The sequence below is a fragment of the Lissotriton vulgaris genome, chromosome 11 (genome assembly GCF_964263255.1).
Source record: "Lissotriton vulgaris chromosome 11, aLisVul1.2, whole genome shotgun sequence".
NCBI classification, from domain to species: Eukaryota; Metazoa; Chordata; class Amphibia; order Caudata; family Salamandridae; genus Lissotriton; species Lissotriton vulgaris.
Genome location: NC_141699.1, coordinates 653,195,076 through 653,221,132, shown reverse-complemented (window position 1 = coordinate 653,221,132; position 26,057 = coordinate 653,195,076). Strand labels below are relative to the sequence as shown.

The following is a 26,057-nucleotide window of genomic DNA, read 5'->3' as shown; positions in this document are numbered from 1 at the left end:
TATTCAATAGCATTTTAAAAGGCAACCCTATCCCCCCATCATGGCATGGCACTGTCATTATACCCATCTACAAAAAAAAGGCATGATAACTAACCCCTTAAACTGAAGACCCATAAGCTTGCTAGATAATTAACAAAAAATCTTCTGCTAGCAGGTCCTGTTCAAACTGAACGAATGGATACAACAGAACAACATCCTTGAAGAGACGCAAGCAGGTTTCAAAACAAAGATCAGCACACTGGACCGGGTCCTCCGCTTGAAGGTGCTAACTTTAAGTTCTCCTATCTGGCCCCCTCTTTTTGGAATTCCCTCCCTCTGCCCCTCAGACTGTCCACTCCGTACCCCAAATTCAGATCTTCTCTCAAAACTTTTCTTTTTACCGAATCTTACCAATAAAACGTCCTCTGTTGCTTCTTCATCTGCTCTCTTCATTATGGCGCCAAGAAACCTAATGGTGTTAGCTGCGCCTTACAAATTTCTTTAACATAACATAACATAACATAACATAACATAACCTGAAGATATGTCACCCTGATGCATGACCATTTATATGTCATTTTGTCATCTTGTGGTAAGGCTAAGTGATACCTAAAAATGGGTTCCCAGATGGAAAAAAGTAAAAGCTCTGCAATAGTGAGTCAAAGGAGTCAAAAACCACTTTATTCGATTTTGTTAAAAATCATAAAAGCATACTACAACAGTTAAAAATCATTCCAGGTACATATTTGAAAATTTCATATAATACAATACAATTGAAAACACATTTTAAATTTTTTTTCATGTGGTACAATTCAATTTAAACAATAAAAGGTAATAAACAGACTCTTCATGTGCAAAAAAGCAAGAAATACCTAATTCATCCCAGTCCCCGTAGTTAGGCTTGTACTTTCCTCCTCCTAATTCGAACAGCAGCGACAAGATAATTTGCCACACTGAACATTACCAAGGGAGATTCAAGCATTTGTAGGAACAATAGAGCAGGTTTTGCTTGAGAAAACGCTTTCCCCTTCAACAAGGGTAACAAATACTTTTGCCTTGGAACATGATAAAAAGGGCAGAATAACATAAGGTGCATATTGTCTTGTATGGAAAAGTTGTCACATTCACATACTGGTGCATCCTCAAGCTTGAACCATCCCTGTCTGTCACAGAGTACCAAGTAAATCTGGTTAAATCTAAACTTAACCAAGTCAAGTCAAAGTCAAGTCAAAGAATTTATATAGCGCACTACATACCCAGAGGGTCTCAAGGCGCTTAGGGAGGGGAGGAGGGTTACTTGTCAAATATCCACATTTTAAGTTGCTTTCTGAATGCTAGGTGGTTCTGGGTAAGGCGAAGGTAAGTGGGGAGTGAGTTCCATGTATTAGCTGCCAGGTATGAGAAGGATCTTCCACCCATGGTGGTCTTGTTGATGCGGGGTACAGTGGCGAGGGCTTGGCTGGAAGAACGTAGTTGGCGGGAGGGGGTGTAGAAGGACAGTCGTGAGTTGAGGCATTCTGGTCCGATGTCGTAGAGTGATTTGTGTGCGTGGGTCAGCAGTCGGAAAGTGATCCTCTTATCGACGGGCAGCCAGTGGAGGTCTTTCAGGTGGCCAGAGATGTGTTCGTTACGCGGGATGTCTAATATGATCCTGGCTGAGGCGTTTTGGATTCGTTGGAGTTTCTTCTGGATTTTAGCGGTAGTACCTGCGTAGAGGGTGTTTTCGTAGTCCAGTCGGCTCGTGACCAGAGCATGGGTGACTGTTTTTCTGGTTTCGGTGGGGATCCAGCGAAATGTTTTTTTGAGCATGCGAAGAATGTTGAAGCAGGATGAGGATACGGCGCTGACTTGTCTGTTCATTGAAAGTGAAGAATCCAGGATAACGCCTAGGTTCCGTGCGTGGTCTGTCGGGATAGGTGCTTTTCCAAGGGCTTCCGGCCACCAAGAGTCGTCCCATGCAGAGGGGGATGTACCTAAGAGGAGGATTTCTGTTTTATCTGAGTTCAGTTTCAGACGGCTGTGTTTCATCCATTCGGCAACTTCTTTCATTTCTTCGTGTAGGTTGGTTTTGGCGGTGCTGGGGTCATTGGTGAGAGAGAGGATCAGTTGAGTGTCATCCGCGTAGGAGATGATGTTGAGATTGTGTTGGCGAGCGATGGCCGCAAGGGGGCTCATGTATACGTTGAAGAGGGTGGGACTGAGTGAGGATCCTTGTGGTACGCCACAGATGACTTCAGTGGCCTCGGACTTGAATGGTGGAAGGCGGACTCTCTGGGTTCTTCCGGTGAGGAACGAGGTGATCCATTCCAGTGCTTTTCCTTGGATTCCGATGTTTCTGAGGCGTTGTAAAAGGGTGCTGTGGCAGACTGTGTCGAAGGCTGCAGAGAGGTCGAGGAGGATGAGGGCGACTGTGTCTCCATCGTCCAGTAGAGTTCGAATGTCGTCTGTTGCTGCGATGAGGGCGGTCTCAGTGCTGTGTTTGGCTCGGAAGCCAGATTGTGAGGAGTCGAGGGATTTGTTGGCTTCGAGGAAAGCGGCGAGTTGGTTGTTGACAGCTTTCTCGATGACTTTGGCGGGGAAAGGAAGGAGCGATATGGGGCGGTAATTTTTGAGTTCGGTGGGGTCCGCTGTGGGTTTTTTCAGAAGGGCGGTGAGTTCAGCGTGTTTCCAGCTTTCCGGGAAGGTGGCGGAGTTGAAGGAGCAGTTGATGACGTCTCGGAGGTGCGGTGCTATGACGGAGTCTGCTTTATTGAAGATGTGGTGAGGACATGGGTCTGTGGGGGATCCTGAGTGGATGGAGTTCATCAGGCGGATGGTGTCCTCAGTGGAGATTGGGTTCCAGTCGTTGAGGGTGTTCAAGGGGGGAGAATGTTCAGCATATGGTTGGGTGGGTTGGTCTCCGGGTTGGTTGTCAAAGCTGTTGTGGATGTCTGCAATTTTGTTGTGGAAGAATAAAGCCAGGGAGTCGCAGAGGGCTTGAGAGGGGGTGATGTCGTTAGAATTGGCCGAGGGGTTGGTAAATTCCTTGACGATGTTGAAAAGTTCCTTGCTGTTGTGGGCGTTGTTGTCTAGTCGATCCTTGAATGCTGTTTTCTTGGCCTTTCGGATTAGTTGGTGGTGTGTGCGGGTGGCGTTTTTGAAGGCGTCCTTGGTGCTAGTGGTTGGGTCTTTTTTCCAGGCCTTTTCAAGGGAGCGGCAGAGTTTCTTGGACTTCTTAAGATCATCGTTGAACCATGAGGCCTTTTTGCTGCCAGGTTTGCTTTGACGTTTTTTCAGTGGTGCTAGGATGTCGGCGGTGTTGGATAGCCATAGGGTGAAGTTGGCGGCGGCTTGGTCTGGGTTAGAAGAGTGGGCTGGGGTGTTTAGAAGGAGCGATGAGGAGATCTGGTCGATGGTGATTTTGTTCCAGTTTCTTTGCAGAGTTGGTTGGAGGTGGTTGGTGGGTTTCGGCTTGTTGTAGGTGAAGTGAACGCAGCTGTGGTCAGTCCAGAGGAGATCCGTAGTGTGGCTGAAGGAGACATGATTGCTGGAGGTGAAGATGGGGTCGAGTGTGTGACCTGCGATGTGGGTGGGGGAGGTGACCAGTTGTTTAAGTCCGAGGTTGGTGAGGTTGTCCAAGAGGGTGGTGGTGTTGCGGTCATTGTTCTTTTCAAGGTGAAAGTTGAGGTCTCCCAGAAGGATGTAATCTTTGGAGGGGGGCGCGTGTGGAGTGATGAAGTCCGTGATGTCTTCACTGAATTTTGCGCGGGGTCCTGGTGGTCTGTAGAGGAGGGTGCCTCTGAGTGTGGTCTTGGGGTCGATGTGGATCTGGAAGTGAAGGTGTTCAGAGTTGGCGAGGTTGACGTCAGAGCTGGTTGAGATGTGGATTGATTTTTTATGGACGATAGCGATTCCTCCTCCTGTGTGGCCGGTACGGTCCTTGCGTGTGATCTTATAATCTTCAGGAATGGCAATGGTGATGTCTGGGGCGGAGGAAGCGTTCATCCATGTTTCTGTTAGGAAGGCGACGTCTGGAGAGATGGTGTCTAGTAGATTCCATAGGTCAATGGCGTGTCTGTGGACCGATCGGGTGTTGAGAAGGATGCATTGTAGGTGGTTGGGGTCGGGAATCTGTGGTGTGGTCGTAGCGGAGATGTTGTCGGTGCCGCTGAATTTGCAGGAGTAGCAAGAGAAAGGTCCATGGGTGTGTCCAGGAGCGGCTTGGACGCAGTTGGGGGCGCGACCGGGGTTAAGGGCTAGGAGGGTGGTGGCATCGTAAGTAATGCGGGAGGTCTGGGCAGCGCGAGGGGCAGGGGGTCTGGCGCTGGGCACGGTCCAGGCGCGGACGGGCGTAGACGGGCTTACCTTTGGCGCACCTTCGGCGCGGATTGGGCGCGGTCGCTGCGCGTGAACGCTGCGCGCGGGAACATCTGTCATATATGGATAGTGGAGGGGGAGGGGCGAGGGCGGCTCAGCTGGGAGGCGGGGCGGGCACACGAGGACGACCACAACAAACAAAATGGAGGCGGAGGGGGGAGCACAGCGGAGCGCTAGCGGCAAACGCGCTGATACAATTTCAAACAGCACAAATTAAATACACAAAGCGCTACTTCAGCAAAGCGCTAAACCAGCACACAGCACACGAAAATAAATGGCAATTTACTGAACAATGCAGCGCTACGATACCAGATGTCGATTTACAAAAGGGGGTGGTGATGAACAGAGTGTCTGAATAGAGCAGACCACTCTTACCCAGTCCAAAGATCAGGGCTTGATCCATCACCGTTATTTATCTCACTGCCCCATCCCAGCTCAGAACCTGGCTATATGCAAATCAGTCTGTCCCTGGCCCAGTGCATCATGGGAACAGGGCAGACTAAACTACCAAGCCAATTCTTTACCAGAAAGGAGACAAGCTACCGGGGACCGGTTTCTGGCATTTCAGCCGTCTTCGGCCCGGCTTGCTTGAATCCTGATGGAGCAGTGAGAAAGGGACTCATGTCTGAGTATACCCTGCCACACCTATAGTGGCCAAAATCGATTTACAAAAGGGGGTGGTGATGAACAGAGTGTCTGAATAGAGCAGACCACTCTTACCCAGTCCAAAGATCAGGGCTTGATCCATCACCGTTATTTATCTCACTGCCCCATCCCAGCTCAGAACCTGGCTATATGCAAATCAGTCTGTCCCTGGCCCAGTGCATCATGGGAACAGGGCAGACTAAACTACCAAGCCAATTCTTTACCAGAAAGGAGACAAGCTACCGGGGACCGGTTTCTGGCATTTCAGCCGTCTTCGGCCCGGCTTGCTTGAATCCTGATGGAGCAGTGAGAAAGGGACTCATGTCTGAGTATACCCTGCCACACCTATAGTGGCCAAAATCGATTTACAAAAGGGGGTGGTGATGAACAGAGTGTCTGAATAGAGCAGACCACTCTTACCCAGATGTCTGCACTGGGAGCGACCACTCAGCCCGTGAGACAGGAGCGAGTCACGGCGCCTGCAGGGAAAGGAGCGCTATTTCTGGACAGTGGGAGGGCGGCTCAGCTGGGAGGCGGGGCGGGCACACGAGGACGACCACAACAAACAATATGGAGGCGGAGGGGGGAGCACAGCGGAGCGCTAGCGGCAAACGCGCTGATACAATTTCAAACAGCACAAATTAAATACACAAAGCGCTACTTCAGCAAAGCGCTAAACCAGCACACAGCACACGAAAATAAATGGCAATTTACTGAACAATGCAGCGCTACGATACCAGATGTCTGCACTGGGAGCGACCACTCAGCCCGTGAGACAGGAGCGAGTCAGAAGCCATCTGTGGAATGGGATGTTGACTAGAGCAAGATACGGTTGGATGGCAATACAGGTGAGTGTCATATAATGTGCTCTGACCGTGGGTTTTGTTAACTGGAGTTGTTCTCTCTCCAAGGACTTAAGTTTGTAAAAATTTTCCTTGACCCAGGCTAGGTCTGCTTTTTTTAGATCAAGCGGGGAGGAGAAAATCTCCGGGCGTCCAAGTTCTACCGAGCACTTATTAATGTGTGCCAGCCAAGCGATATCTTTATGCTTATCCAATTTTAAGCAGTCCAACAAAATTTTGTGGTTGAGACCTAAGTTGTTATTGGTCCAAACTCTTATCCACAGGAGTATAGGTGCCATGGAGAGGATATCAGTAATATATCCTACTCCAAGCTCCTGATGGACGGAAAAAGTGGCTGTTGATAAGGGGAGTCCTAATATAGAACAGAAAAACTTATTGACCTCCGTTTGAATGGTTTCAGTTTTTACATAACCCCATAATCCAGCTCCGTATCTCGCTATAGCCAATGATTTTGTCCTATACAAGGCTAAAAGTGCACCACTTCGTTTCCCCCCCAGTCTCCTTGAGAAGCTTAAAATAGCGTTAACAGAGCTCCTCACTGCTTTAGTCTTTGCTAATACCTGGGGGATCCAGCTGCCCTTGGTGTCGAAAATTACTCCGAGGTAGGTGAAAACTTTAACATTACTAATCACTTCCCCTTTGCAGTAAAAAGGTTTAGTATTATTTTTTGCTGCCCCAAAGACCATAACATGGGATTTCGCGTTATTAACCACAAGGTCAAGAGAGGACATGAAGTCACTAAATGCATTGAGAAGTCTCTGGAGGCCCAGGTGTGTCCTAGCTATTAAGGCGGCATCATCCACGTACAAGAGCACTGGGATGTGAGTGTCTCCTGCACGCGGAGTGTCCACAGATGACGCCAAGAGAATTTTTTCCAGAGAGTTTATATATAAAGTGAACAGCATAGGGGCAAGGATGCAACCTTGTCGCACACCCCTACCTGATTTAAACCACGCTGTGCGATGCCCCTCTTGATCCATTCTAATGGAAGCCTTGAGGTCCTTATGGAGTTCAGCCAAGAAGTGGACCAAAGGGGGGTCCAATCCCATTTGTAACAGCATGCCCCACAACTTGGCTCTATTCACTAAATCGAACGCTGTGGACAGATCCATGTAAGCAACAAAAATAGTCCCTTTTTTAGCCTTTGTATATTTGGCAATTATCATGTTCAAGTTCAGGCATTGGTCCTCTGTCCCTCTACCTGACCGGAAACCATACTGGGCATTGGACAAAATATTATTCTCTGTAGTCTGCAATAGTGAGGAAATACAAGGCTGCATCGGGAGGAGTTGTGTCCCCGGCTATCACCATATACAGAGCCTCAGCTGTAGCATCAGCGACATATGGAGCAGAGATTTGGGGCTATGCTACAGCAGAGGCTTTAACTAAAATAGAAAATACGGTAATTAGGGCACTTTTTAAACTTCCCTCAAGTTCACCTGTTACCCCATTGAGATTAGGCCTAGTCCTCAACCCTATTCATTTACTTGTATTATTAAAGCCTCTGGTATATTGGGTTAGATTATGGCCCACTCACGTCCTGGCAACATACAGAGACTGTAAAAGATCTGCTAGTTCTCGATAGAGACCAGAGTACTCCATGGCTGAAGAACATCAAAGAAACATCATGTAGAATAGGCATCAGTGAGCTATGGACCTCCCCTGAATTCATTGTGAAAGGAGATGCATCAAGAGTAAAACAGTTATATTGGGAGGCAATCCCGTTGCAAACATGGGAAGCTCATCAGGACATCCCCTTAACAGGCAAGTTTTTGAGCCACAAGTGTGCACCAAGGTTCGAACCATACATGGACAGAACGTATCCATTCTACTACAAATGCCTACATGTGCAATTTAGATGAGAGCTACTTCCTCTGGAACTCACACTTCAAAATTGGTCCATGTATCCCCTCACTCCGATTCTTGCCCAAATTGCCCAACGTAGAGGAATCGGAACTGGTTAGAATTGGCTGTTAGATGTATGGAAACTCATGGGAGTGAGGCATCACTGGGAAGCTGAGAGACTCTTTAAGAGTGACACAAAGTGGGGGGCGACTTTAATGCAGTGGTAGCAGGGGACCTTGACAGACACCCACCCAGGAACATACCGCTGGGGCGCCTGTGGTTAGCGGATTTCATTGAGGCATTCGGCCTGGCTGATCTCTGGCGTCTTAAACACCCGACAGACAAACAATACACCTTATTTTCAGGCCCACACCGCTCTTTCTCATGCTTAGACTACATTCTGGCACCTATGCATCAGGGCACCATAATTCAGGAAGTCACGCACTTAGCAAGGGGTATTTCGGATCACTCCCCGCTGTTGGCCCACCTCACAATCGGTGATCGGTGGGAAGGGTGTATTGCGCCGATCAACGCCTGGTACCTACGTAGCGAAGAACTGAGAAAGACGCTAACTCTTTCAATCGACAGATACTTTGAGAGCAACGACGGCTCTGTAGAATCCTCGAAAGTACTTTGGGAGGCCTTCAAGAGCATCTTCAGAGGGGAGGCCCTATCTGCGATCGCCGGCCGGCGCAAAGAAAGGGAGGCGCAGATGGTAACTATTGAGGCTGATCTTATTGGGTTGGAAAAGGCAGCGCAGACTGACGGTGACCCAGGGATTATCCACCAGATGCAACTCAAAGCGGCGGATTATCGGGCCCTGGCTACTGACGCCGCCAAGAATTTAGCAAGAGACAGAGAGGGCAGAATATACGACCAAGGCGATAAGGCGGGTAAGCTCATTGCCTGGCTTGATAAAAAACAGCAGGCACAGAGAGTAGTGGCCGAGCTTAAGGCTGAGTCAGGAGCCGTCGTTACGGAACCCAGCGAGATAGTTAGGGAATTTGCACAACACTTCCAGCGGGTATATAGCAGAGGGTCTGACCGACCGGAGGAGGACTCCGTGGCCTTATTGGCTGACATTCGGATGCCGGCTCTCGGAGGTTGAGAGACACACTTTGGAGGCGCCACTCACCATAAATGAACTGGGGCGGACTATTAGAGATCTTCACCTGGGTAAAGCCCTTGGGCCCAACGGTCTGCCGATCCAGCTGTACAAGCTCAATCCTGATGGCCTTAGCCCTTACCTCAAGTGTATGTTTGAGGAAAGTAAGGGAGAGGGGAGTGTTACCGCGAGATTATAATTGGCATCTCCCACGTTAAAGACCTATGAGGTCCGGACGGAGTTATACCATTCGCCTCACTCCAAAGCATGTACGAACTTGCACAAACAGAATACTTCCGATACTTGCAGGTTAGGGACTCCCTTCAGAAGAATACCCCCCTGGGGACAAAACCCCCAAAAGCTTCCCCCCTGGAGGATAAATTGTTAGATGGACACCTCCAAGAACATGCAATTTCCCTCACATATAAAAAACTCATTAACAACTCTCCGGACCCGTTACTAGCTCTCAAAGGGAAGTGGGAGGCTGACGGACTAGAAATAGATGACGAGGAGTGGAAAAGTGTGCTTGCCTCCCCTAAGGAAGTGGCTATATCAGCCAGGCTCAGACTTATCCAGCTTAAAATACTCCACCGGGTATATGTCTCTGGCACCAGACTGAAGCTGATGGGTCGTAGTGAGGAGGGACTCTGTAGGAGGGGATGCGGGGAGGTAGGAACCTTCATTCACATAATATGGGAGTGCCCAGTGTTACAGATCTACTGGAAACGAGTGCTCCGTTGTATGAAAGAAGTGTGGGGGGTGAATCTGCGTATGGAGGCTAAGAGGTGCCTTTTAAACATCTGGGAGCCCAAAGAGCTGCCAGCGAAGGGGAGGCTATGGGCGACGCTAGGACAAGCAGTGGCGAAGCGAAACATTGCTAGGCTGTGGGGGGCAGTAGCGCCTCCGAAACTTAACTCCTGGAAAAAGGATATGGACTGGTGCATGCTCCAGGGAAAGACAGTGTACATGGCGCGAGGGTGCCCCAAGACATGGGTGGCGGTGTGGTCAAACTGGAACGAATACAGAGGAAATTTATGTGAACCCCCCCCCCAACCTTCACACACTGACGAGGCGGCTGAAATGTGACATGCTTTATGAAATGCTGCTGTACACACTCTAAAATTGACCTTGCATTGTGAGCTCTGTGTTCTCTATGGTACAATGTAATAATTATATTTAAAGCCTGTGTTGACCACCACTTTTTCTAAGTTGCTAATAAAAAGAATACAAAAAAAAAGAGTGACACCAGAGACCTTTTAGCCTTTGCGGTCTCCCTGTACTTGTACAGTGCCTGGAATCAAAGGAAGAAGGCCCTAGCCAATCGCGAAACATGATAGTTAAATTGACATAGTAAGCCAAAGTAGGATATTTAGAGCTTTACTTGGATTTACCCATCGACTAAACAAATGATCATGAAATGTTTTTATATATATTTATAAGACTTTTCTAGATAGCTATTTGCACATTTCCCCTATGTAATCAGATTAATTTTTCACTGATTGTTAGTTGCACCAGAGGACATGCTCTTATTACAGAGATTGATCGCAATTGTTCGATCTAAGGCCGAGCAGCTACTAGGAAGCAGGTTAGTTATCAAGGGAAGCAGCTGGAACCTCACCTTAGCACTTTATAGTAATTACTAAATTGCACCTTAACGATTGTCATGCTTGGCCAAAAATTTTAAGTAGATGTTACAATGTCTCTAGATTCATTTTTATCATGTTTATTATAGTGTGGTAACCGAAACCAAGATGTATTGTATTTTGCACAATTTATTAATGTATCTATGAGTATCTCTGTTGTTTAAACTTTGATGTGTTTTATGGGCTGTGTCCGAAATAAATATTGATTTATTTATTTAAAAGGAAATCATGAATAATAACATTTGCTTGCTAGAAACCAAAATAATTTTGTTTGAAAGAAAATGCAAATCCTCACATTAGAATGACTTCAAATCCGTAAAACTGTAAAAATCATACAAACTCCAGCCACAAAAAAAAAACAATACTTTTTAATACAAAATAAATATTTCATTAGAATTATAATACACACAAAATATAACATATCATTTTCTAAATTAACTCGAAACTACTACCAAACTCTAACTAGGCCAAACACTGCTACACAAAAAACACACACTCTTCTAAAAAAAAATAGAACTTAAAATCAATACTCTAACTACCATCAACTAATTTTACCATCTTCCCCACAACCACAAACCTTATAAAAAGACTCAAAAAAGGTCTCATATTGTCTGACGTTCTGCATCAGGTTAAAGAGATTTACTCCCAGAAAACCAGTCTAAAAATGACAGGAATAGACTGCAAAAGTACACTAATCTTATTATGACTTTGGTGGTGCGTTGCCGGGTCCGCCCTGTTGCTGCACTACCAAAGGCAAACTTTGTTTTTACATTTAACATAATGCTTTTTTATATGATAAAAGTTATTTCTATTTTGTGAGTGTTTGGGTCCGGTGTCACTCTTTCACCAGCTTTGTTTTTTCTGTTTGTTTCATAAATATGGTGTGGGAATCAGTGTCTAACAAGGCATGAGGCAGTGTGGGTCAGTCCTGCTAAAGGCTCGAGTCGGGGTACCACTCGGGTGGACGGCGTCCCCCCACTTATTTTACCGGGAGCTTGATAACTATAAACTGCAACTGAGTGCAAGCCACCTTTCGTGACGTCACTTCCTGTCGTGAAGCCAGTGCCCCCCACTTCTTTTTTTAGGACTTGTGCCCTGGTCCTGCTATGGTGTGAGCCTGTCCAACTTCAGCCGACTCCTCGTCGCAATCTCCGCTGCTGGGCAGTGCTAGTAGGTAATAGTGAAACCTTTCCGGGTTAACACTCCCCTCCCCCAAATGTTGTCCACAAGCCATTGGCCATAACAGCAGGGTGGGGTCCTGGGAATATTCACTCCTTCAGGTGTCAGGAAAACAACCTCAGGTCTTGCGTGCCTCCCCATATTCCCATGGTGTCTTGAGACTCACCACTGTGAGCAGCGATGTTTGACAGATTGTGAGTGCCTGGTTAACAAGAAGATCTAGTGGTGACCAACTGTCTCCTGCAACTTATCCATCCACGGATGTACAAGGAGATGGACCAAGGTGACGGGGTCTATTGGGAGAGGGTATCCCAGGCCCCCTTTAATACGCCCATGGATTTGTTTCCAATGTGTTTGAAACACAAAGCAGGACGACCAAATAAACTGTGCTGAGGGGGCCCCCTGAAGCTCGGGGGCCTGTATTAAGCCCCTGCTGTACATGCCCTGCAATGCTGGGCGCGGATCCGCGAGTAGTCTGGTGGAGTATCTGTCCCCTAACCGGCCCCCGTGTCAGTAGGAGGAGGCTGTCAAGGCCGCTGATTCTGCTGGAGGGAAGGTCGCTCTCTTAGGGTCAACGCGTCTACCGGGACCTCCGTCCCGGTAGACGTGTCTAATTGGACGTCTACCGGGACCTCCATTGTCGGTATACGTCGGGCTCCCCAACCCCAACAAATGAACAAGCATTTACAATGCAATGGTTTTGCCTTTGTTAAAGTTAGAGCTATTGGCATTGCTCTTGACATTATTTTTATTTATGTTTTTTTTTAACATAAATAAATGGCATTGTCATTTACAATAGCAGGGCAGGGCACATGGAAGGGGGGGCGAGGAGAGACGAAGGAGAGCTGCGGGCTCAGGGAAGGGGGGGCGAGGAGAGATGAAGGAGAGCTGCGGGCTCAGGGAAGGGGGGGCGAGGAGAGACGAAGGAGAGCAGCGGGCTCTTGTTGTAATGCTTGCATGGATGGGTTGGTGGATGCATGGATGTGTGCATGCATGGATGGGTGTATGGATGGGTGTATGGATAGATGCATGGATGGGTGGATGGATAGATGCATATATACAGCCAATCCCTCAACAATTTATGCAATCCACCAACCCATCCAACCAACAACCCATCCATGCATCCACCCATGCATCCATGCATCATGCATACATCCATCCATCATGCATCCATCCACCCACTGCGTCCCACTCCGACCCCTCTAAATATAACTCATTTTTTCTGTATATAGAGATGACTGTATTCACTAGTATATGCAGTAGACCTTTCTACTCTAACATTCCTATGTGACTCTTGCAGTACATCTATTCATATCCTTTCCATATGTATATAGAAATATAACGAGAATCAACAGTCTCTTCTTTGTGTGACTACATCTAGTACATTTCAATTGTTTTCCTGTTTGTATCTTTTACTTAACGCATGTAAATCAAAGTCCTTATGTTTGACAACTGGTTCTTATGTAAAGCGCTCCAACACCTTCGGGTAAAGTTTGCGCTACATAAAATCACATTAAATAAAACTTTACCCTACAAATCCAACCATCCATTTGTGCCTAGGCTTACATTTTACGGCCTCGAAGCACACAGAGAAGGGACAGTTTACTAAGTCGAGGCTTTGTAGGGTGCATGGCAGCGGACAGTTTTAGGCACCAAGGGAGGGTAGGGAGCAGAGTCAGAGTACTTCACGGAGGTAACAGGCAGTTTTTTATGGTTCAGGGCAGGGGGCTGCGGTACTTTTTGGAGCATGGCCTTATTTTAAAGGGCTCAGTTCAGGTGAAGGAACGGCACGAAACACCAGGCAGAGAGAGGGCAGAAGGACACAAAAACGAGGGGAAACAATTATAACTGAGGGCAGATTGGCACAAAAAACTAGGCAGACAGAGGGAAGAAGGACATAAAAACGAGGAGGGGTGATTGTAACGGAGGGCAGAACGGCACAAATCACGAGGCAGACAGAGGGCAGAAGGACACAAAAAAGAGGAGGGGATGATTGTAACAGAGGGCAGAACGGCACAAAACACCAGGCAGAGGGCAGATTGGCACAAAACACCAGGCAGACAGAGGGAAGGAGGACACAAAAACGAGGGGGGGCTGATTCTAACGGAGGGCAGAACGGCACAAATCACGAGGCAGACAGACACAAAAACGAGGGGGGATGATTCTAAGGGTAGGCAGAACGGCACAAAACACTAGGCAGACGGAGGGCAGAAGGACCCAAAATCGAGGGGGGGGGTGATTGTAACGGAGGGCAGAACGGCACAGACACACCTGACACCACACTTCACATTCCAGAATACCTTAGAAGGACACACAATGAGATGGACACAAAGCAGAGGACAACACCAGACCCATCAGTGAAATCATTGCAAAACAGGACACTTAGTTAATAAATCATGTTAAGGACATGTACCATATCCTGCAAAGTAATCATAAGGTCAAAATCTAGAACCCAGCCAAGCCATCGTCATAAAACCACATTCAATGCAGAGAATCCACCTAAATTCCCTTTAAGAACCCACCTAGCAAACATCCTAATAGCAAGCCACAGAACCAGCCAGGTAATCATCCACACGACAAGCACGGGAATCAGGCCCACCGTGATCTGTAGCACTAGAACCCAAACAATCACCCCAGTTACAAGTCAAAGCAGGCTCTTAACAAAAATGCCGCCGTCGTTGGAGCCCCCCCTCTGGGGGCTCGACATCACCAAGGTGCCCGCTGAGCCCCTCTGGGCTCTCTGTAAATGAAAATGCCCCCGGAGCCTGTCACTAGGCTCTTAAAACAAACAATGCCCCACGTTGGCGGAGCGGGCGGCCCGCTGCCACAGGGCCGCTCGTCTGCTGCTGTTACGATGGAGTCCCGCTCGGGGGACTCAGGAAGAAAAGGGGCCTCCTGTGGAAGCGGCCCTCTGACCAGACGGTGCCGCTCACCTTGCCTGCCAACACTGTGCCTCTCGCAGGCCCCACAGCGTCACCAGAGCTCCCCCCAGCCCATATCACTCACCGGGCGTTCTCCTCGGGGACTTCGCTCCTCTCCTCGGTCGCTTCTTCTCCCTGCAGCCTTCCAAGCAGGCGGGGCTCCACCGCGACACGGGAGCCTCGCAGGACCTTGGGTGGAGGGGGGGAGGGTGAGTGGGAACAGACACACGGACAGGCACGGAGAGCGGGAGGGGGGCGGGAAGACATAAGGCAAGAACAAGAAACAAGAAAAAAACAAAGCACTCACCTGGACTCCGATTCGTAGTTCTCGTGTCCAGTAAGGAAAGCCTTGATAAAACCAGCACTCACCTGGACTTCCTCCGGCCGCAGAATGGCAAAAACAAACACGGACAAAAAAAAAACTCCGCCCACCGCCCGATGACGAGGCAAAAAGGGTGGAGAGGGAAAAAATCTCGGGAACGCCCCCGAATCTGGTCCGGCCTTGACGGACAGATCTCTGTTCCAATGGCTAGCCTCCATTTATGGAGCTAGCCAATGGAACAGAGGGCGGATTCAAGTGTCCCTTACTGAAAACTACAGATTTCTCCTGGGGGCGGAGCTAAAGCTCCGTGCCCCAGGCAAAACCTAAAAAGGACTGACGATTGAAATAAGTCAATTGTTCTATTCTCCATTTCGCAGTCAGATTGGGTTTGCAATAGTTTGGCTCTTCTAGCAACACAAAGAAATACTTAGTTCAAATGGGATGGCTTCTTGGCAGGAAAGACTGGCCCCGGGTCATCAACGGGTGCCAGTGTGAGAAGAAAGTCTATGAACCAGAGCCAGCATGCCATCCGCGCAGGTGCAGGCACGGCAACTTTTTGGACAAGAATTTATTTTTCAAAATCAGACCCTGAGCAAGAACAGTAAAAATGACAAAGGGAGAAGGCAGGGGTGAAAAAGATCCGAAAAGTCAGATAAATAGCATGTGGAAGAAAGAAGGAGGAGTTGGGAACAAGACTAAAACAGGAGTGGTCTTCAGCGACCCGGCATAGAGCCGCGCCGGCAGCAGGCTCCTCTGGAAAATGTGTGCATATGTACAAATTAAGCAGTGACCACAGCACAGTCCTATTGCATACAGGAATATGGGAAGCATCCACAAGGGTTGGCACAGTGGCTTAAAAAATACGTTATTACTTTCACCAGCTGCCACGACCACACAAGGTAGTCCCCAACCCCATGGCCCATTCCTTTTAAACAGAATCTCACTGTACACGTTGCACAAGGGCATATGTTCTCTTCAAATCTGTTGACCTTGCAGCTTGAAACAAACTCGCTTTTAGTGTGGCAAGGAAGAAATAGTTTTGGTTAGCCACGCCCTATGCTCGAGGTCTACTGCAACCCAAGAATATACTGCTAGCATCATTGAAGGGGAGAAGTCACATCTGTTCCAAAACATGGAATTAGAAAAACAAATTTAGTTTCATGGCTTTAGTGATTTGCATGTTTCTTTTTCACTGCTTAGTGATTACTTAGTGTCACTGGTGTAAAAACAAAAAACACACCACAAACAGATCTAGAATAACTGAAGGAGTGTGTTGAAGCGGTCAGCGAAGTGGTGCCTCCTAAACATCTGGCACGAAACAGATCTCCCCCACATGGACTGCCTCTGGCTCACACAAAGGCAACTTCCCCAACTCAATGTTGTATTTAATACACTGCTCCCCCCCACCCAAAAAAAATTCTTGAACGTTTGTCAATTCTGCATACACTCTACAAGGGAGACTCGCCCTTTCATCCTTCTTAGATCTGTAAATTAAGTATCACTTATTTGGGTGATGGTGGCTAAATGTAATGTGGCACAACTGTGGGGAGTGGACTCAGCACTGCATTTAAGTGGCTGGCAGAAAGATATGAACTGGTGTATGTAGGCGGAGAGCGTGATCTATGAGCGAAGAGGCTTTACAAACAAGTGGGCAAAAATATGGAACACGTGGGGGAGACTTATGTACTCCTATAGCCATTTCTTTTGGTAGCTAGGTCCCAACTGCACAGTGGCAATTTTTATATATATTTTACACACACACTATATACGGTGAGCTCGAAATATCGCTCACATACAAAGGCTTCTTTACAGAGTCTTGGGCAAAGAAAGCGTTGTTGCTGCTGATCACAAATACCATTCTCTTTACCACGAAGCTAGGCCTATTGGCTTTGTCTGTGTATGTGGCCAGTGGCTAAGAGTGTCCGAGCAGGGGAGCACTATTTCTTTAATAAATAAAAAGATCCGAAGAGGGAAGAACGGTCTCATTCCAGGGAGGAACTGTCTCATTCCATTCTGTGTCATTCACAGGGGTGGGGGAGGGGAGCAGTTCTATTTTTATCAAGTCTGGAAGGCAGCCCATGCCAGAGACCACAGATGCTTTGCACATCCACTCACTCTGCTCTCCAGCGCCAGAACCACCAGGGTTCCCGCCCTACTCCCCCATTTGAGCTGCATTTGTGCTCGAATAAGTGCCCCAACTTAGTACACCCGAAAGTCATGACAAGTTTTGTCTACTGGAGTGAAGGCTGCTTCTCAATGAAAGGAAGTCTAATAAAAAAAATAAAAAATGTAAACTAAGTTATTGTTTGAGATTTTATCGACCAAATATAAATATTTAGAGTAAAAAAGTGAAGGATGGAATGCTTCAATTAGTCTCAGCCATTAGTAATCACGGGTCGCATTGCATTCCATCGTTATTTTACATACCATGCCATCTCCATTTGGAGCCAGTCGTATGCAAATCAGTCTTGACCCTGCTCCAAGGGGAACGGCCATGCCAGGTCCTCTTGAACAAGAACACGAGCAAACCAGGAGCGGGTTTGTCCCGATTGGTATCAGCCAGGCATAGTTTGGTTCCATTGGTACAGTATGTAGGGGACCCACATCGGGGCACACCCATCCCACTTAGACACTCAAATACACAAAGAGTGATGGATGGAATGTGAATTAATCTAAGCCGCTGATAATCACTCGGGCCACATTCCAAGCCATTATTATTTTGCACACTATGCCATCTCAGTTTGGACCCAGCATGGCAGTTCGGGCTGGACTGTTCCATTAGAGCAAGGTCAAGAAAGATTTGCATATGGCTGGGTCCAAACTGAGGTGAACTGGTGGGCGAAACACAAAAGATTGGAATGCGGCCAATGTGACTGCCAGTGGCGGAGATTAATGCAAGCATTCCATTAATAACCTTGCTCTTACTACCCTAAATGTATTTTTTTAATATAAACGATAGTATTTGGTACTCCAACTAGCATGTGTCTAAGCTAGGGTAATTGGATTTTGAAAAACACAAATTTCACAAAAATAGAAAGACTATAGTTTGACATCACCCGAAGATCACGGAATGACAAATGACAGAGCTAATCAATATAGAAACAGAGGTACCAAGTGAATAAATTAAACGAAACATTCAGAGCCAGTATCATGCATGCTAAAACTGCTTATTAATAGCCACCACCAAGTCCCGCCTTGGAACCCATAAAAACGTATCCTCAGTTTTATTTTGCCCCTCGGAAACAAAAAACATGGGCTAAATTTGCAGAAATCTGACATGAGAGCTGGTGACAAACTGGGACTGCAACGACAATTCCTGGACGCCTGGCCGCCCTATTCTAAGGGCTGCTGGTTTTGGAAGAAGGAGGGGCTCAAACTGATTTAGTCAGTCATATGGCGTTTGCCCAGGAGCACACAATTCAGTGAAGTGAAGAAGCAGAATTCTGCCAGTAGCTCACGCCTTTGGATGTGGAATGAACACCAAACTAAACTGTATTACCCACATCCGAGGTCTTGATAGCGTCATCCTGGGAGGACCATATTTAGCAGAATGCAGCTGGAGGGGAGAGAAATTGCTCGGGATCAAAGCAGAAGATTTGCCCGAAGCTGGGCTTTAAAACCGGAAGCTGCAAATGGTCTTATCCGGGTTTTACTAACAAAGGCCAATGATCTTCCAGCTCCTAAAGTTCCTACACACGGCGCTTGGTCAGGTCACAGGGAAGACAGAGTCATGGGTGCTGCAGAGTACCCTCGCAGCATTCCTGCACTGTGGGCAGCATCTCCAGAAATCACAGAAACATTTGTAATGACCGGTAAATAAGCCGGCCCTACCAAAAGAAGCCGCATATAGGCATGTACACACGCATACATACAGAAAGACAACTTGCCCAACTTAATGGTGCATTTAATACACTGCTCCGCCACCCCCAAAAAATATTTAACGTTTGTCAATTCTGCCTACACTACAAGGGAGACTCGCCCTTTCACCTTCTTAGATCTGTAAATTAATGATCACCTATTTGGGTACAAGTAACAGCTGACATTTGCAGCGTTTTGGAAACGCCTGAAGGGAGGTAAAAACAGTGTAGAGAAAACCCAAGATATTTGTAAAGATGGCAATTCTGTGCCTGCCCATGGAAAGCACAAACTACTTCCTTGGGAGCAAGGGTCTGTTTGTTTCAAGGAAGAAATGCCACTCAGAACACCAAGAACCCAGCCCCGGGTGTCATTTGGCGGCCTGATGCATCCTGGGAGCTGTAGTCATCCACCTAGACAAGGGATTGTTGCAAGGTAGCAGATGGCGGTTGGTCGGGTATCGGAACAGGCAAGGCATCCAGTAACAATTAGTGATACTGGTACCCCAAAAAAAATAGTGTGCATCTTACACTACACCCTGAGCGTGCATAATGATTCATTCAAATCAAACCGTTTTTTATACAGCAACTAACCCCCCCCCCCTGCCCCCCCCCCCCCCCCAAGAGCCGAATTATTTTGTTTGTTAGAAGCCCCTTGCACCCCCGGAGATCTTCCCACCCCTACAAAAACGAACCTCTGAAGGTAAGGAGTATTACAAGTTCTGAGCAGAGCGTACAAAACAGGTCTCTGAAAGAGTCATTTATCCTGCTTCACCTGGAGGCATCTCGACGCGTGGGAAGGGGGCGGGGCACACGAGCACTGCACGCCGTCTGAAGGGACTTTCTTTAATGGTTGCTTATTACTCTGCGCAGCACACATGCGCCCGCGCTGTATAAATCCCAGGAATGCATTGAGAGGTGCATTTCTATCTGGCTGCAGGGCAGTAAAGTGGGGCACATTAACGCACAGAAGGGATTATATTCCCAAAAATGCGACTGCACAAGGCTCGCGCCGACTGCAGCAGGGATTTAAATCCAGGCAAGGCGAACTCTGCCTTTCATCCTTTCAGAGTCGGCGAGTGCGATAATGACGGGTACTAGTAATGTCGGTTTACAGCGGGGGGCTGGGGGGTCGGGCACCGGCAGTGTGCCCCGACGCCTCCCCCTTCCTTCTCAGGCACTCACCGGGTCTCGTCGGCGGCTGGAGAGCTCCCGCTCCTCGGGACTCTCCTCGGTCTCTGGTCGGCGGCGGCAGGGCTCACCGGGTCTCGTCGGCGGCTGGAGAGCTCCCGCTCCTCGGGACTCTCCTCGGTCTCCGGTCGGCGGCGTAGAAGGCGCCGGTTGCAGGCTGCTTCTTCCTCCACTTAGGTCCCGGGCCGGCAGCCAATCAGAGTGCGGCCCGGGGAATGACGAGTGTCCCGCAGTACCGCCCCCGGCCTGCCTGACTTCCTGGTCGCGGGCCGGGCGGCGATGGGGACAATTCGTGAAAAGGAGATATTAACGCTAGGGGCACGCTTCATTGCGAGCAATCGGGTGGGGGGGGGAACGGGAACAGACACACGGACAGGCACGGAGAGCGGGAGGGGGGCGGGAAGACATAAGGCAAGAAACAAGAAAAAAACAAAGCACTCGCAGAATGGCCAAAACAAACGTGGACAAAAAAAAAAAAACCCCGCCCACCGCCCGATGACGAGGCAAAAAGGGTGGAGAGGGAAAAAAATCTCGGGAACGCCCCCGAATCTGGTCCGGCCTTGACGGACAGATCTCTGTTCCAATGGCTAGCCTCCATTTATGGAGCTAGCCAATGGAACAGAGGGGCGTATTCAAGTGTCCCTTACTGAAAACTACAGATTTCTCCTGGGGGCGGAGCTAAAGCTCCGTGCCCCAGGCAAAACCTAAAAAGGGCCCGCGTCAAGGATGCCGAGGCTCACCCGTGCAGCGCGGGTGTCTCTCACGGCTGCAGGCACAAGGGCTGTATAGGCAGTGGCAGGCTCGCCCACCCATGCCTCCCCAGCTGTTGCATAGCAAGGTGACCTTGGGCACGCCGCCTTCGATCTTGACTGGATGGTCACGCAGAACTCTTCGCAGTTAGTCCTGTTGGTTTGTCTTCTGCCACCCTGCACTTTTACTGACCGGGGAGGGAGAAGTAAGCGTTCTTTTTATAGGATCAGCGAGGCGCCGGAACAGAGCTCACTGCTCTGCGGCTGATCAGGCCACCAACTTGTGCACGCCCCCTTCACAAAGATTTGTCAATGAGGAGACACCTGGGAAATTTTAAGACTGATAACGTGCAAACAGATTTGCCCTGATGCGTATTCTGGAGTTTCTTTAGCCACCCCAAGATTTTTCCTCTGCAAGTCATTCTGAATCCAGTATAAGGTAGTCGGCACAACAAACACTACATCGAGCTTTAACTCGAGAAAGTACAACTGTGAAACAACATTTGGCATTGCCTGTGTTAGTTTATTAGAGTCAGACATACTAACGAAACCGTTCCTTATTTACTAGGTCAATGGCGGGTTTAGGCAGCAAAATGCTAGCATTGACTCAAACCCTATCCTACTATGTTAAAGGGAAAAAACGATTTCTTTCTACATACATGAATTGCATAAAGAATGCATTGGCTTATGATTGTGTACTTTTGAGAAATAGCACCAAGTTGGTTTCCAAGCACTCATTAGGAGGTGAAATGATACATCAAACAGACAATAGCATGAGGTGAGAGAGCTATATTACTCTAGGAAATGTTAAACCCCCCTCTAATGGAGGGGGTTGGGGTGAAGGGGAACTAGATATATTTGAAGGAGTCGGAAAAAGTGAACACTGGGACATTGTTGCCTGTTGTGTATAGCTTTCCTTGTACGTGTATCACTACATGAAATTAAAAAAATATACAACAAGCATTTGCAATGCAATAGGTCTCGTAGCATTAAAGTTTGAGCTATTGGCATTGTATATAACAATGTGTTTTATAAATTTGTTATGAAAGTCTGTATTGTTTTAGGAAGATTTTTTGGTAGCTGTTAGTTGTTGCTGAAGGTGGTGGAAGAAAGAGGCACGCAGTAGAATCAATACCAACCTATTTTGGCAGAACCAGAGAAAAACTGTCACTTTCTATCCTACACCTTCCCTGGACCTCCCCTTGCAATTCAGTAGCCCCAGCAAGGCACATACATTTTCTATTAACACATGCCCAGGGCTAACCCAGCTGCTCTCCAGTAACCTTTGAAAGGAAAGAGCAGATGGGCACATACAATCTCACTCTTTCCCAACATACACCATATTGGCATGTAATACGGCTCCTCCTTTCCTGACTGCTCCACTTCATGATTCACAGGCATGACTTCACCACTCTATTTGTGAGCAACATGGAGGTGCTGCCTTCTCTGAATACCCCAGTCTCTGAGAAGAAAAAGGACCATAGAAAAGACTATATCTGTTTCAAGGCACCCAGCTCCAGGTAAAGCTCAGACACATTTTATGAGGGATCTCGGCCCCCACTTCATCTCCTCCCTCCTTTAACCCTATGTTCCCCCTCGCACTCTCCGGTCTTCCCAACTGGCCCTGTTATCCACTCCCAGATACAAGAGGAAGAAACATGGCGGGCTTAAGTTCTCCTTCCTGGCCCCCACTTTTTGGAATTCCCTCCCTCTGCCTCTCAGACTGTCCACTCCGTACCCCAAATTCAGATCTTCTCTCAAAACTTTTCTTTTTACTGAATCTTACCAATAAAACGTCCTCTGTTGCTTCTCCATCTGCTCTCTTCATTTTGGCGCCAAGAAACCTAATGGTGTTAGTCGCGCCTTACAAATTTCTTTAACATAACATAACATAACATCCTAATAGAACATAAAATTATGGGGATTCATATTGTCCAAAAGCCTTCTCCGGTATCCCGGCCGATCCCTTCTCAGTTCTTACTCTTCTGCAGCGCACACACTAAGGCCCGATACACCCCCCCCCCCTTTCATGCCCCTGAAAATTCCTACCAGAGCAGTCGTATATCCCTGGTTTCACATTCATCCTAGATGACGTTCCATTTTGAATTCTCCTAACTCCGAAATAATCCGACGAACAAAGTGCACAGTGCATTTATATGCCTGGTGCTTTTGCAACAGCTCGAACGTTCAAATGGCATGACTCGTGCACCCAAGGTGTCATCGCGCAATGTGCCCTCGAGTGCAGTTGGCATGTCCTGCTAATCAACACCGCCACCCCTCCATTGTCACCTCCAATGTCCCTGAAAGGATGCTCTCTTACTAGACAAGCAGCTTCCCCCAGTGAGCTAGGGTCCCGGCACAGTACCTGTACGCTGGTTCCCTCTGTTCAAGCACTCCGTGCCCGCTTTTTCGCCGGCTAGGCTTTTGCTAGCTCCTCCTGCCCAGTGAGAACACTCCCGGCTCATGCACCGCACACCCTCCACACGCACAAGCAGCAAGTCGCTCACCATTCTGCCGCAGCCCCCAGCAGCTGCTCCAGCTCGGAGAAGCGCCCACAAGGGGCGTCACTCCTGTGTGGCTCTGTCTCGCTGTACAGCCTTGCCAATTAGTATGGAAAACCACTAGAGTGCAGGCTGGCGGCCATCTTTAAATTGTATTTATTTGTATTCAGTAAACGGAGAGTAGGTACACTGCAATGAAGGTATACGAATCTAATACTGAATAACGCAGTCTCAGCCTTAAAGATAATATTGCGAATTACCTTCTTGTTAAAACAGTTATACCTCTAGTTATGATGGTGGAATGATTACTCCAATTTAATTCGCTACAACAAAACATTATTAAACTGTTTTTAGAATGGAAATTCACCTTTAGTTTAATTTTAATGGAGTAGACGCCAAAAACAGATAATAATGCTGCTTTTAGCATTTCGAAGACAGATTTTATTATAGGTGTACGTTCCGCTAAAGATAGGAAGCGGTCTTTGAGTGCCGCCCAAAACGAAACCTGTCGTGGGGCGGGACTTCCGTCTTGGGAAGCCCGCGCCCACGGAGTGCCTGGCCAGGAGAGGAGCAGTGGAGACGCGGTGGCGTGTGTGCGCGTGCGTGTGTGTATGTGTGCGATGGTGGGGAGGTGTGTCTCTGTATATGTGCGTGCGTGCGTGGGCGCTTGTGTGTGTGTCTCCGTGTGTGCGCATGAGTGTGTGGTGTTGGAGCTTCCCAGGAGACAGCAGCTGGCCACCGCGAGCGCGTTCGCGTGCGCGTGGCCCGCTGAAATCGACTCCTTAAAGAGGAAATGCGCGCGGCCAGGTGCTGTCTCCTGGGAAGCAGACCCAGTGACAAAAGATCTCCTGGCAGACACAGCGCTAACACGCTATTACGCCACGAGACCTAAAAAAACACTCCTAGTTAAAAGAATTGGTAGCAAGAGATTTGGCATGCCTAGACATATGATACTCTAAGATTCACCTAAATGTTATTATGAACCTCGCCGAAAGTCTGTGGAGTAGAAAAAAGGATTTATGCAACTTTTCGGCTTCCCTTTATTCCTCTGGCTGTGTACAGGGGTCTTATTCCTTGTTCCAACTCCCAGCTGTGGATGTATGTTTTATTAAACACTGTATACAACATAGCACTGTAGTGTCCCCATGCAATCACTTTTCATCAGCCAAATAGTCTATTAACTGTTTAGTGTCATATCACTAACCAAAGGACTTCCGCAGTCGCATTCTTCTTCTTCGTCTAGCCACTTATTTCCACATAGTGAGGGATGTAATTCCACTTTCAGATACGGTGACACTAGAAGGCAGGTTGCTCCAAACCTTGAGATAAATGTTTCAAAGTCTGAAACACTACAGTTGCTAAATGTCACGGCCACCGGTCCATTCCTGAAAAAATGTAATGTTGTTTTAATGGCACATTTAAATATTACAAAACTGCAAAATTGTGTCCACCCTGCCTTACTGAAGGACATAAATGCGTAACGAGACCATATGTGCTCTAAGTGGGTAAGCCGAGGCGGGGCAGGTAATAGTTTTTGGCGGACGTTCGGTAACAGAAAATAGCAATAAGAATGTGAGCGAGAGAAATACACAGTTTCAAATAGGTTAACATTTTTCAATGCAAATCTGAAGCAACAGTAATTGCACAGCCGGGCAACGACTAATGAGTAGAGATCAATTCTCATATTCAATGCTATAATGTATTACCCGGACTGTTCTTTCTAAAGATGTGATTTCATGTTTCAAATAAAAATGTAAATATCATAGTACTTCAAAAACGTTATTATTTAACGCAAATGGCAGAATTTGAAAAAAAATAAAGACACTGTTATCTACTGAAAATCAATACATCTGCATGTTCCTAGAACAGCATGATAAAGTATGCTAACAAATCAGTGGCAGCTGCCTTCTATAAAAAATGGTGAGGCGTGAAGGCGCTACTCACCATATACTTGGATACTTGGAGCTGGAGCACGACCGCTGCCGCACTTCTGCCTTCCACAAGCAGGAACAGGCAGGACTTCCTTCCTGCTTGTGGAACAGAACACCAACCAATCCTGAAGCTGCTTTCATCCGGTCAAATCAGCTCCGGGATTGATGGGAGCAGGCTCACCCAGGGCTCATTTTGAGCCTGGGGGCCTGTTTCACAGCCTTTGGATTGCTGGGTCTACAATGCGCATGTCGGATAAGATGGCTGTGGACAGCTGGCCAATCCGTCATGCACAATGTAGACGGGGAACATCATTTACAACGCAACTTTTACAACGCACTACCTTTACAACAAAACTTTTACAACGCAACATCCATTGCACCCCCTGGAGTTAGAATAGTAATTTTTACCCCTACACTATCCAACACTTACCCTACTGTTGCACCCCCTGGAGTTAGAATAGTATTTTTTACCCCTACACTATCCAACACTTACCCTACTGTTGCACCCCCCTGGAGTTAGAATAGTAAATTTTACCCCTACACTATCCAATACTTACCATACATGCAATGTAATGGTATGCGTTGTAATGGTATGCGTTGTAAAGGTAGTATGCGTTGTAGTGGAATGCGTTGTAAAGGTAATTTTTAGAGATGCGTTGTAATGGCATGCGTTGTAATGGAATGCATTGTAATGGATGTTGCATTGCAGAAAACGCGTTGTAAAGGTATGCGTTGTAAAAGTATGCGTTGTAACGACATACATCAATGTAGACCAGTGCTGTAATCCTACATTTGCAGAAATCAGTCCTTCCCCCACCCTCACGCTGTACACAGCACGAGCCAGTGCAGTGGCAAAGAAATAAAATGGCATTGAAATACCATGTTATGTATTTGTGTTTGCCTGCTGCGCTCGCAGCAGGTGGAGCGAAGCTCCTCTGCTCCTGAGAAGGAGCCGCCCCTGTAACAAACGCGT

The 26,057-nt window shown here is 47.6% G+C and overlaps 1 protein-coding gene across 1 annotated transcript in view; it reads right to left on the bottom strand.

Moving 5' to 3' along the window:
* LOC147683289 (uncharacterized) overlaps positions 1-26,057 on the bottom strand; it is a 1,765,034-nt gene that overhangs the window by 931,777 nt on the left and 807,200 nt on the right. Inside the window, exon 12 of the mRNA XM_086942513.1 lies at positions 24,358-24,538. Coding sequence (XP_086798639.1) covers positions 24,358-24,538 — 181 coding nt within the window. The remainder of the gene's footprint in view (positions 1-24,357; positions 24,539-26,057) is intronic.